The sequence below is a fragment of the Martes martes genome, assembly GCF_963455335.1.
Source record: "Martes martes genome assembly, chromosome: 3".
NCBI lineage: Eukaryota > Metazoa > Chordata > Mammalia > Carnivora > Mustelidae > Martes > Martes martes.
Genome location: NC_137890.1, coordinates 89,426,177 through 89,439,022, shown reverse-complemented (window position 1 = coordinate 89,439,022; position 12,846 = coordinate 89,426,177). Strand labels below are relative to the sequence as shown.

The 12,846-nt window shown below is 41.2% G+C and overlaps 1 protein-coding gene across 1 annotated transcript in view; it reads left to right on the top strand.

Moving 5' to 3' along the window:
- CNTNAP5 (contactin associated protein family member 5) overlaps positions 1-12,846 on the top strand; it is an 811,336-nt gene that overhangs the window by 419,902 nt on the left and 378,588 nt on the right. Inside the window, exon 8 of the mRNA XM_080798228.1 lies at positions 10,698-10,962. Coding sequence (XP_080654354.1) covers positions 10,698-10,962 — 265 coding nt within the window. The remainder of the gene's footprint in view (positions 1-10,697; positions 10,963-12,846) is intronic.

Sequence of the window (12,846 nt, the reverse complement as noted above, 5' to 3'; positions counted from 1 at the left end):
ATCCAATATGGTAGCCACTAGCCATGTGATGCTATTGAGCATTTGAAATTTGGCTAGATCAAATTGAGATGTGCTGGAAAGAGTAAATAAAAGACGCACCTCAATAATTTTAGTATTGATTACATGTTTAAATAATATTTGTTTAAATAATAATAATATTAAATAATGTAAGTGCCCAATATTCAAATTAAAATTAAGTTAATTAAGTTAATCTCTTTCATTTTACTTCTTTCCTTTTAATATAGTTACAGAAAACTTTATTTATATATTTATTTATGTGTAAAGATTTTATTTATTTACTTAAGAAAGAATAGAGCGAGAGAGAGAAGGATAGGGGCTGGGATGGAGGGGGGACAGAGTGAGAGGGAGAAGCAGACTCCCCACAGAGCAGGACCTGACTCAGGGCTCTACCCCAGGACCTTGGGATCATGATATATGCTATAGGCAGACTCTTAACCAACTGAGCCACCCAGATATCCTGCTACAGAAAATTTGAAATTACCTACGTGCCTCACATTCTATTTATCTTAGACAGTGTTGATCTAGCATATTCACCACCCCAAATATAGGTATTACAGTTTTAGCTTCTATTCTTTAAAGCTATTTTTATTAGGAAAACTTTTAAAATGTTTATTTAGAGATATAATAATCAGAATTAGATATGTTTCTTCTCCGTTCTAAATCATTATTGATAAAATTGAGAAGCTGCTTTTTATCATGCATTCATTTTTGAGCTGTAAATTTGTTTAATTTTCAAGAGCAGGTAGAGGTACTTGCCCTGCACACACACTTGATACATTTCAGTCTCTTCCTAAGACACAAGAAGCCCATACTATGTTTTCAGAGCTAAGAACATTTGTTCCTCACTGAAGTTAATTTAGTCTATAAAGGCATAATGTACATGCTTGTAGAGTAGAAAGTTGCTTTGTTTGTGGGCCATGCAGTTTGTACAAGAAAGTTTATTTAAAAGGAAAAAGTAAATACATGTTCACACACACACACACACGCTCACACACACACGCTCACACATGACACTTTCTTTTGACTTGGTTATCATAATGACTTGTCACCTTTGCCTACTTTGTTGGGGTAGACACATAATTAACGACTGCAATGGAGGGAACAAATCTTATTCAGTTGTGGGAACCACTTGAAAACTAGTAGTCATTGGGTTTCATATCCAGCTTCTTCTATCCCTACTTGGATTAATTGCTATTATTTATTTCTCTCAATAATCCACACTAATGTCCTTGATAGCAGCTACTAATTCTCAATATTGTTGTCATGAAAACTTTCAAACGATACTTGGAAAACTATTTAATTTAAATTTCCATTATAAAAGTTTTAATTTTTCATTTTAAATAAATTTTAAATGGAGAAAAAATCAATTACATGAATAAAAATCCCCGTAATTTCACAAGCCAGTTAGAGCCGCTATTTAGCAAAGTGGTCTCTGTTCTATACCTACGTATTTATAGATAGGTATATTTTATCTGATTTGTACCTGCAATTTGTATTCTGTTCATTTCATGTGATGTTATATTAAAAGCAATTTTCATGCTTACCATAAAAATTGCTATTAGTGGTGGCAAAATAGTATGTCATATGAATATACCATAATTTACATAACTATTCTAATTTTAGAGCCAGGTTTGTATTATTATAAATAATGGTTGCTTAGTATGTAAATCTTGGTTTAATTTCAGATTATTTCCTGAATATAGATTTCTAGAAGTGAAAGTAAAGTGTCAAAAGGGACTATTAATATTCTTAAGCTTCTTGATTCATATTTCCAAATAGTTTCGTGCAATATTTGGAAATAGAAGTTAAGGAGTGTTCAAGGTAGTTACAGCTTTATCTTCTGCCTTAAACCTGAGAGGTTATCAGTTTAATGTTCAGTGTATTTGTCCTTCCCTTTCATTCTCCAGCTCCCAAGGACCTCCTCTGGGGTTTGTTTCTAGGTGAAATACACCACTGTTTGCAAAACCTGAAACTCAGGTGGGGGCAATCATCTTTGCATGAAATATGGGGCCAGAAATGGGCACACACAGGCATGGAACTAACATTGACTCCATAGCCAAGGAGCTGAAACTGGGAGCTTGGAAAGTGGGAAAAATAGAAGAAAGTCAAGAGAGTCTCTGAAGCCAAAGCCAGCATGTGCCTCTCAGTGGGTCCCTGTTTACTGATATGTACATGTAGCCAGCTCATGGAAAGCTGGAGAAGCAGGCTATGTGGGGAACCACCTACCAGTGTACCCAGGCTCTTCGGTTATAAATGGGACATTCTCTTCATTATTAAAGATGTTTCCCCTTGGTATCCCTCAAATGAAACAGAAGGACCATGATCTCTATCCTTGAAGGCCTTTTTCAGCAGAAACAAGGTGTTACTTGTATAGACCAATGCCAGACATCTAGTCTTCCTTAAATTCCAAAACTACGCCATGGCTTTCTTTCCAGTGGCTGTCCTCCTTTGCTTTTTCACCCTCCACCCCAATCCTATTCCCACTCCCACTTCTTCCTACTTATTATCCAAATCAAAAGGTACTTCAGGAATCCCTGTTACATGCTGTCCAGTCAACATAGACTTCTACCTCCTGGCACCTAATCATACCTGTGATGCCACCTTTTGTGTCCTTCACCCTGTGCAGTGCAAATTCCATGTGCACCAGCTCTGAGCCTACCTGTCTCCTTGGCTGTGTCCTTGCCACTAAGACTGAGCCTGGTCTATAGAAACTGCTTAATAAATATCTGTTTAAATACATAAATAAAAGAATGAAGGAGCCCATCTTTGTCTAAACACTTAAAAATACCTTAATTTGGCACCCTGCTTCTCCCAAGTTTGTGACTCAGAAAGATAGCTTTAGCTTACAAGACAGCCTTTCCTCTACATTTGCTGATAGCATGCCAGTCAGTCCTGGGAGTTTTCAGACAAATCAAATTAGAAATGGTTGTACTCATTTGGAAAATCAAGAACTGACTTTGAAATCTTTCCCCACAAATTAGATTGAATCAAGATCATTTTCCCCCAGCTTATAAATGCTTGATTGGCTTTGTTTGATGCCTCCTGATTGAAACTCAGCCTTGCACTGCTGGCTTTATTTTTTACTCACCAGGGTGTTGTGATGTCTGGATGATGATTAAAAACAAAACAAACACCCACAATGAAAATGCTTTGTAAATAACAGCTCAGCACAGCAACATAACCCTTAGAACTGCACATTTAGGAAACTCTAAAACGAGTCAAGGTAAGCAGAACCTCAAGATGGGTCTGCTATATCCCCCTGAGGTCTTAAAAATCGGTTTTCTGGTACAGAAAGACAGCCACTACTGACATATCATCTCTACTGAGGACCCAAGAAAGGGAGGTACTGGGACTTGGCTGTGACAGTATTTGAGGAGTCTCAGTGGGAGTGGACGGGCCACCAGTCCTCCATCTGTCCCAGCCACTCACACAGCCCCTTTGTCTAACCACTGCCTTGTTCCCCAGGCTAGATTCAGACTCATCCTAACTTTGGTCAAGTTCTCTTCCCAGCCTACTGTGATCGATGACCTCAAGTTTCTTTTCAACAGATAAATACTGGTTTACTCATAGGATTCTTTTGTTTTGTTTTGTTTTGTTTTTGTTTTTGTCTTCCCCTCTCTTTTTTTGGCGGGGTAGGCAGAGGTGTTCTCTCAGATGAGTGACAACTAGGTGTCTCCAGGGCTAGAGGCCTTGGGTCCCAGATCTGGTATATGGATTTCTGGATGAAATTGGCTAAAGCCAATCCCCACAGCCACCCTATCCCCACAACAGAGACTCAGTGAAGGTGTGGGCTTGCCCCTTTTTGGGAACGTGAACTGTGAAAATACATGTGCGTGCCCTGGGGCACCTCCTTCCCTCACCCCTGGGGAACCAATCCAATTATCTGCCAAGTTTCAAGGCCACAGCATCCCAACTGCCTCAGTTCCGTTGCATGTTCTGCTGTGCCAGTGGGTGGCTAGTAGGTCCCAGACCAGGATCTGGCAACTGTTTTACCTCTGTCCTCCTCTACCCAGTCAGCTCTAAGCAGGCCAGGGTCTTACTATCAGGTAAGCATTTGGTGGGTGAAATGAAGCCCTAGAAAAGAGGCAGGAAGTCATGGCAAACCACATGACTGAGAATAAGTTAGAGGACATTGACCTTGCAGGCTCCTCACCTGCCTTTTATCTATCACGTCTTTAAGACTATCATTTAAAACAGAGGACAACTTCCTGGTGCCTTCCACAAAATAGTTAAATGGCTTGAATCACTATCACAGGCAGGAATAGATATCTTTGAGAGTGAAATGCGTTGGGAATGAATGCACTTGCCAAACCAAGGTAACTAGAAAAAGGTGGTGCCTATCATCACTGGTCAAAGTTTGACTGGAGAAAAATGCCCACACGTGGCGAATGCCCATGAACAATTCATCCCTGATGGCCCCTTTACTCATAACCTGCAGTCTGTGAAGCCAGCACAAGTAAGAACAATCTTGAAATAAAGTGGATCCCTTAGCAGAGAGATAAGGCAAAGGTAACGCCTAGGTTGAAAATGCAGGCACAGTTAACTTCTGCTGCTACAGTCTAAACTGTCTCATGTACATCCATGACCTCCTCTAAAATCAGCAAAGGGTTATGTTCAGTCCTACAGCTGTGAAGTAGGCACAAATTAAGCCATTCGCGAATGTCTTTCTTCTCAGTTTTGTTAGCTCCTTGTTCTAGTTTGGCAAATGAGGGCATTTTTGCCTTGTGCTCTCTGAGGCCTGGCTAGCATCTCCTGTGACCAATGAAAAAATGACAATCAGTTACGTGTTTAGCAAACATGGGACACACCAGAGACCATGAGTTCATCGTTCAATGCATTTTGGGCTGTTCCCTCCATTACACACTCACATTTAGACCATGATGGTGTTTCCTCCACTGTGTCCATAAGCAGAACAGCATCTTCTGAATTTTGTCCCTCTGTAAGAAAAATAAGTCGTGTTTGTGACCATTCATCTGATTCATTCTGTGATCACATGGCAAAGACTTAAGTGTCCAGACTTCTCTCTGTCAGATACTCCTCACTCACAAGTCATCAGGAGACCATGGTAATTATACTATTACTACAGGATCTCCTTTTGGACGAGCCCCTCCACCATGGAAGAAAGCTTTTTGTTGGATGGATTTTGTTTAGAATACAATCATCATTTGACAAATTTCTGATCTGGTGGCAGAATGACTTGGATTTATTTGGAAGGAGGCTGCTGCTCAGAACCTGTGTTCTCTCTTATTGTTTTCTTCCAATTTTCATTGCATGGTCCTTGGACCAGCACCAAGCTAAGCAGATTACATGTAATTTCACCTATTTTATTATCTCCAAGAAATTGTTAAACACTGTAAATCCTGGTTCAGTTCAATGTTATAGTCTCTGTAAAGTGATTACAGATGCTTTTTTTAGAGAGTGGGTAGAGAGAAGAATATTCAGTCAATTGGTTGTTATTCCCTGCTAATTATGTTTATAAAAGTTGGACCTCTTTTTTTAAAATGTGAAACAATATCATTTTCTCTTTACTATATTTTAAATATATATCATCATTTATGGAGACCCTTGGCTCTGCTCCCTATAGTTAGAAAAGAATTGATAAGAGAGAGGCCCAAGTCTTCTTCATTATGTCCTGAATCATTATAAAGAAATCTTTTAAAATGTATTTTAAAATGTAAATACTTGGTTACTCTTCTCATGCCAACAATATGAATGGTTCAAATGATGCCCATCCCCTACTTCAAAGAGGAGACAGATGATAAAAATGTGGGTGCTTAGTCTCAGATACCCTAGAAATGCAGAAGCAGTGGTGGCCTCAGAACTATCTAGTCCAATGGTTTCAGGTTACAAAACAGGAAACTACAACTCTGGAAGTGACTTGCCTCAGATCACCCCAAAACTGAAAGACCTGGGAAAGCAGAAAAACAGCCATTGTGATCAATGTTGGTCTTATTGCATGTATGCTCATTTGATCCCAATTCAACTCCCTACTTTTATCCTCCAAATTACAGTAGCTAAAAATAAGGATCATACAAAATACACGAGTTTTCCAGTAAATATTTATGATGAGAATCCATTTCCGCCTAAGTTGAACAGCCCACTGTCTTTCATTCCCCTTTGACATGAAGTAAATCAGGTGGGGCGTTGGAGAGAAATTTAACATGAAAGAAATCTGTCCCTTCCAGGTCTGCTGAAGTCCCTTGTTCAAGCAGAGGAGAGTGGGAGCTACGCTTGATCTCCCTGTCCCTTCACCATGCAGGGGACCTCCTATCACTTTTACCTGCAAAATATCTGTTTGCTTTTCTCCCTCTCCCCCTTTGCCATTCTAGATAGAACCCTCCATAAGCCCTCAGCTGCTATGGTCTACTAACTGCAACAGCTACCTGAGGTGTGGCCCTTGGCCACTCATCTCCATATACAATACATTCTACTCTTTAAGGACAGCCCCCTAAGGGAAGTATGTGAAGCACCACTTGACTGTGTATCCTAGCCTCTACATCAATCCCCCTTCCCACATTCCCATTCTCTTTCTTTTCCACAGCATCAAGTTCTAGTGCCTCAACATGGTCTAAAAGCTTACAGGATTGCCCTTCCTTCTGTCCTTTCGACTTCCTCTTGCCTTCTGATATACTGGCTTTTGAACTCTAGTCAGCTGACCTTCTGTTGAGTCCCTGACTATATCTGCCACACACTTTCCTGCCTCTAGCCTTGTAGCATATGCTTTCCCTCTATGCTCAGATAACACAGTTTCCTATTCTCCACATAGCCACTCCTGTGCCTCTGTAAAATCTCAATGCTATTGTCACCTCCCTAAGGCAGCTTTTTGTAACCGTCCAGATTAGGATAGGCTTCCTTTGTCTAAGACAAGGTACTGCTCCTTCATATCTATTAGTGAGGTAGGGGTTTTTCTCTGCCCTTTGGAAAGAGGGCTTCCTTGGGGAGGATGAATCAATGAAAAGGGTTTGCTTCTTACTCTGACACAAATATAGTTCTTGGGTTTCAAGTCCTGAACACGGGGAGGAGGCCGTCAAGCTTCTCATGACAGGTGACAGTATCAGCTTTTGTTATTTATGATCCAGAATAACGTTTTTACACAGATATGGACAATCTCTCTAAGATGGTCTATGAATAGATCTTTAGGATTTCAAAGTTCTGTGGTCCATCTGGAATGATCACTTCTTGTCTGAGAAAGGTGGGATGGGAAGTTCTGTGTCTTAAGCGTCGTAAAGAAAAGCCATGGTGGATCCTTGAAAAGGCATATCGATATTGTTTGGGGGTCCCTAATGGAGAGATGGTTGCTCTAACTTGGGGCCAGCACTTTTGTGTACCCTGCCTTTTAGAGGATGGTCATGTATGCACATGAAAAGGATACATGAAAGCTCAGGGCACTAAGAATTGCCATCCTAGGTACAAAGGGAGGTCCCCACCAGGTGTTTCAGGTACTTGTGCCTTGGGTAGGCCCTACCTCAGTCTTGACTGGCAGCCTCAGTCACACGGTAGAAGGTCACTATCCAACCAGGGCCTGGTGGAGCTGTCAGGAGAAACACATCAGGTACTAAGGATTTAGCCTCTTCAATGTAGAGTGACCTCCTTTTTGAACAGTGAAAGACCCTGCAGGTCTTGTAATTTATGGAGGAGAGAAAGGGACCCATGGCAGTGATACTGACTTCTTCATTTCATCTATTGGGCCAGCGTTGATTGATTCATGTTGAAGATTTGACCATGGTGCGCTCCTGTGTCATGACATGCTTTGTACCTATTATAGTCAAAATGCACATTTAAGGATGATTGCGAAGGATTTCAATCACATTTACAACTTATTTATAACTCCTGTGCTTAGAACATTGTTCTCAATGCTTGAGAAATCTTTAATAAATGTTGAAGTCTTTTTTTAAAAAAAATATTTATTTATTTGACAGAGAGATAACAAAAGAGGGAACATAAGCAAGGGGAGCGGTAGAGGGAGAAGTAGGCTTCCTGCTGAGCTCGATCCCAGGACCCTGGGATCACGACCTGAGCCAAAGGCGGCCACTTAACAACTGAGCCAACCAGGAATCCCAGTGTTAAAGTCTTTATGAATGAAATGTGCGGTGTAATAGGGGGTCTGAGAAACGGAGCTTCCTTCTTGGCAGGCAGGGTCAAGTGGGGGTGCAGGCAGACAGTGGGGGTGGGGGAGATGGAATGAAAGTTGAATTAATAGATTGAAGGGGAATATAGTCTTTTTGCCATTTTCTGTTTTGACACTGTCCTAAAGTAAATTGTCTTCTTGCACCCTGTTTCTAAATCAGGGTAGGGACTCCCTCAAATGTTGCCTTGAGAAGGAAACTGGAATCAAAAATGGTATTATTGAGAAAGATTAAATAATTGTGCTGATTCAAAAGTAACATTTTTGCATTTAACTATTTTTTTTTCTTTCTGTCTATTGGGGAGTTGGGGGTGGGGTGGATATCGATGTTTCTCAACACTGTGACATTTTTGCAAACAGCAAATGTAGCTGAGATGGGATTAGAAGCAGAAATGGCAGCACAGCAGCTGTGTGATGGGGAGCTGAGCTGGAAACATTCACTTGCCAGGAGAACTGGGTCAGATTTGGTGTGGAAAGCTTTTCCCATCTACTCCTTTCTCTTCTCTCCTACTCATTTGTCCTTGCACTTGCCATGAGAGAACATGGCAGGGGTGTGTTCGAACAAACAGGGAAGTTTGGACAGCTCAGGCAGCTGGTGCAGGGAAGGATAGTAGAGGATAGTATGAAGGGATGTGGAGAATGGACTGGAAGAGTATGACCTGCAGTGAACCAGCGACACCCCAATGCATTTCAATGTTGTCCTACTCCCCAATGACAAAAAGTGTTGATCACCACACATGGCTTTACCTTAACCAGGGAGAATCCCTGAGACATCAATCTGAATTTCTTGCCACCAGAATCTAGCCAGGACACTTGAATGTCTTTCAAGGGATGCTGAGGGCCCTTGTCTGTTTTACATGTACCTGAACTCCATTAGACATTCAGTGGATGGAGCAAGTCTGAGGAAGGTGTCTCCCAGATCTGTCAGATGTGAGTGAACTGCTCAGATAGGGGGAGAATCTCAGTTTCTGTAGACCCCTACCTTCCACGGCTATTGATCCAGAGAACACCGAGAGAACACTGGGTTGAGCTAAACATTGGATTTTAAATCAATGGGGGAGTGGGGCTTTTTTATTACTTCCTATTCTTCTGCCCAGAATCCCATCACTGCCTCCAAACATTCCACCTTCTGCACAGCCTCAAACTTGGGGTACAGCTTTGCTCTGGCAAATTTATGTCTCTTCTGAGAAAAAGAAAAAGAGGAAAAATGGTTACTGCTATCTCTGGATTTTGCTGTAGGAGCATTTGTGATTTTCCCTCTTCTGAAAGACAGCTCTTCCTCAATCATTTGCCATTAGTGAAGATACTTCCTTCTTGAAAAGAAGTCCACCAGAACTTTTTTTTTTTTAAAGATATTGTTTATTTATTTGAGAGAGAGAAAGAGAGCTAGCAGGAGTGGGATGAAGGGCTGAGGGAGAGGGAGAAGAAGACTTCCTGCTAAGAGGCGAGCCAGATAACTTGGGACTCCATCCCAGGACCCTGAGATCATGACCTGAGCAGAAGTCAGATGCTTAACCAACTGTCCCTATCTGGACACCTTAGTGGAAATTTTGAATGCAGGCAGCAGTCAAGCCAGGGTGTCCCCCCACCCACCCCACCCCCACCCCCGCAAAACTTGGACCAGTTTCCCCTCACTTACTCAAAGAATAATATTCTTCTTTATCTCCCGGATTCTAGTTGATGCACAGTTAATATTCCCCACCTCTAGGCTTCCCATTTGCCCCTCCCCACCACAATACCCACTCCTCATGCTATTGAAAATCATCTTCATAGCTTAAATCCCACCAATGTCGTTTTATTGTTTCTAAGCTCGGATTAACAAACATAACAAACATAATGGGGCTTTTAAACTCTGCCTCTACTCATCTTTCTGGCCTCACCTCTTTCATGGCCCCTGGCCTTCCCTGTTGCACTTAATATTCAGAAATGACCAGTTCCCTATAATTCCCAGGAATGCCATTTGCCAATTTCTCCAATTCTTTGCGCAGAATGTGCTACTTGCTGAAAAGCCTAGCCAGGCACACTCCTTCCTCTCCTTCCCCACATCCTTACAGGAAAGCATCACCTCCCCTGTGAAACCTTTACTTGTTTCGTTATTTCTTCTACCAGGGTCCCCTTGGGAGATTGTGTCTATCTCTCTTGTAGCACCTTCCACACATCAAAACAAAGTTTTTTTCATGTGTATGTCTTGAAAGTTTACTCCTGCTTGGTCCATAGTTGGTTCATGGTACATATTTATTCAATGGATGAATGTACTTGTTTTCATACCTGCTTCCTTAGAAAATGCTGATGCTTCCCATCCCGCCCCCCCACCCCAACTGGGGTCTTCGATGGCCTTCTCGTGGGTAACAGTGTGATCTGCAAAACAGGAATGGAAACAATCTCACAGGTATATCTGAACAAAGCTGACATTTTCTTTTCCTTTAAGGTCTTGCGGCTGAATGTAGAATGATCCTGAAATTAAGGTCAGCTACAGGTAGTTGTTTATATCAGCTGTCGGATTGCAGAATAAAAAATGGCTTTTATATGTTTGATTTTTATTGTTTTCCAGGGCAATGTCACTTTTTCCTGCTCCGAACCACAAATTGTTCCTATCACATTTGTCAACTCCAGAAGCAGTTATTTGCTGCTGCCCGGCACCCCCCAAATTGATGGGCTCTCAGTGAGTTTCCAGTTTCGAACATGGAACAAGGATGGTCTGCTTCTGTCCACAGAGCTGTCTGAGGGCTCGGGGACCCTGCTGCTAAGCCTGGAGGGTGGAACCGTGAGACTCGTGATTCAGAAGATGACCGAACGCACAGCTGAAATCCTCACAGGTACCGTCTTCTGACAATTGCTAGGTCGGCTTCTTGTTCAGCCAGATCAACACACTTTTGAGGTTCTGACTAAAACATGCAGAATCCAGCTGTCAGTAGTCACTAATTTATTCTAAGTCTGGGGAGGCTACCGTATGTATGGTTAACATACACACAGAGTTAAATTAATATATATTTTATTTATTTATTTGTGGGAGGGGAGCAGAGGGGAGGGACAGAGGGAGAAGCAGTCTCCTCGTTGAACAGGGAGCCTAACTCAGTGTGTGGCTACTTCCCAGTACCCTGAGATCGTGACCTGAGCAGAAGAAAGACATGACTGACTACCCAGGTGCCCCAAAGCAACTTTTTCCCCCCAAAAAACAAAACTAAATGAACAATAACAACAAAATACCCCTAAATTCCGACGTATCTATTGAAACTTTGACAAGTCTCTTAATTTCCTTATTCCTCAGCAGACTTGTTTGAGAAGCAGGAATATGAATTCCTACCTAAATATAAATAATATAGACCACTTACTGAACAGTTTGCTAGGTCTAGACAGACATGGCATATATTATATGGGCTCTTCATGATGCTCGTTCTAGGAAGGTTTTTTATATGTACTTTATAGACAAGGAAGTGAAGAGTCATGGAAGCTAAGCAACTTAAAAAATCACATGTTAATACCTGTTGGAACCACATTTCATCCTGAATTTCCCTGGTTGCAAGTCTGTAGTTTTCCTGTATATCACACACATTACCACGGAGCTTTTATAGCCACCAAATTTTATTTCAAGTGAAAGTTACTGAGTTTAATGAAATACTTTTTAGGGACACCTGGGTGGCTCTGTAGGCTAAATGTCTGCCTTTGGCTCAGGTCATCATCCTGGGGTCCTGGGATAGAGCCCTGCATCAGGCTCCCTACTCAGCAGGGAATCTGCTTTTCTTTCTTGCTCTGTACCTCCCCCTCCTCATGCTCTCTCACTCTCAAGTAAATAAATAAAAATAGTTAAATTAAAAAATGTATTTAAAGTACATTTTTAAGATAGCGATTAAATACTGATGCATATGGCCTCTAGGTATGGCAAAACTTTTTAAAATTGGCCCCGGAATAACTAATTTTGGAAAGACTTTTATGGCAATCTACAGATTCTAATATGTAGCAATACTGCAGAACAGATTTATGAAGAAGTCATGTATTTCAAAACTCTGACTCTTCCATGTGATATTTTTGTAACATGGGACGATAGAACTTTCTCTTTCCTTTTCTGTTTGTTACCTTACCAATGTCTCCTGTCTTTGTAGAAGCAGTACTTAGTCAACAAGTACTTATTGAGGCTATAATGTGACAGGCACTATATTAGGGGCAGAGGCATGTTCTTAAGTAAACAAATCATTTGAAAAGCCTTCATGGTTCTACAGTCTGAGTAAATGCCCCTCCTCTGGACATCCTGGGCCAATATCCATCCTGGATTACACTACATCACATTTTTGTCTTAAATGTCTTCCTTCTCCCAACTGAACTGTGAGTTCTGTTATCCAAATAAATTAGAGAAAATTGATTTAAATAGTAAAGGGCATGAATTAATACCCAAGATCAGGTCAGATTGTGGGAACACCTCATATGCCACTTAGTGAACAAAAATAGGAGAGCCTAGGTCTGGAACTTAGGTTCAAAAAAATACCTCTTTTCCTTAATGTTCTATGGCTCTGAATAAACTTCTTAACTTTGTCCCATATGTAAGTGAGAGTGTATTTGTTATCTATGGTTGTGTAACAAACTATAGCAAAATATAGGGGTTGAAAATGTTTATTGTGTCCTAATTCACAAGAATCAGGAATCCAGAAGCACCTTGGCTGCGTAATTCTGGCTTCAATTAAGTTGTTGGTGGGGGCTACCATTAT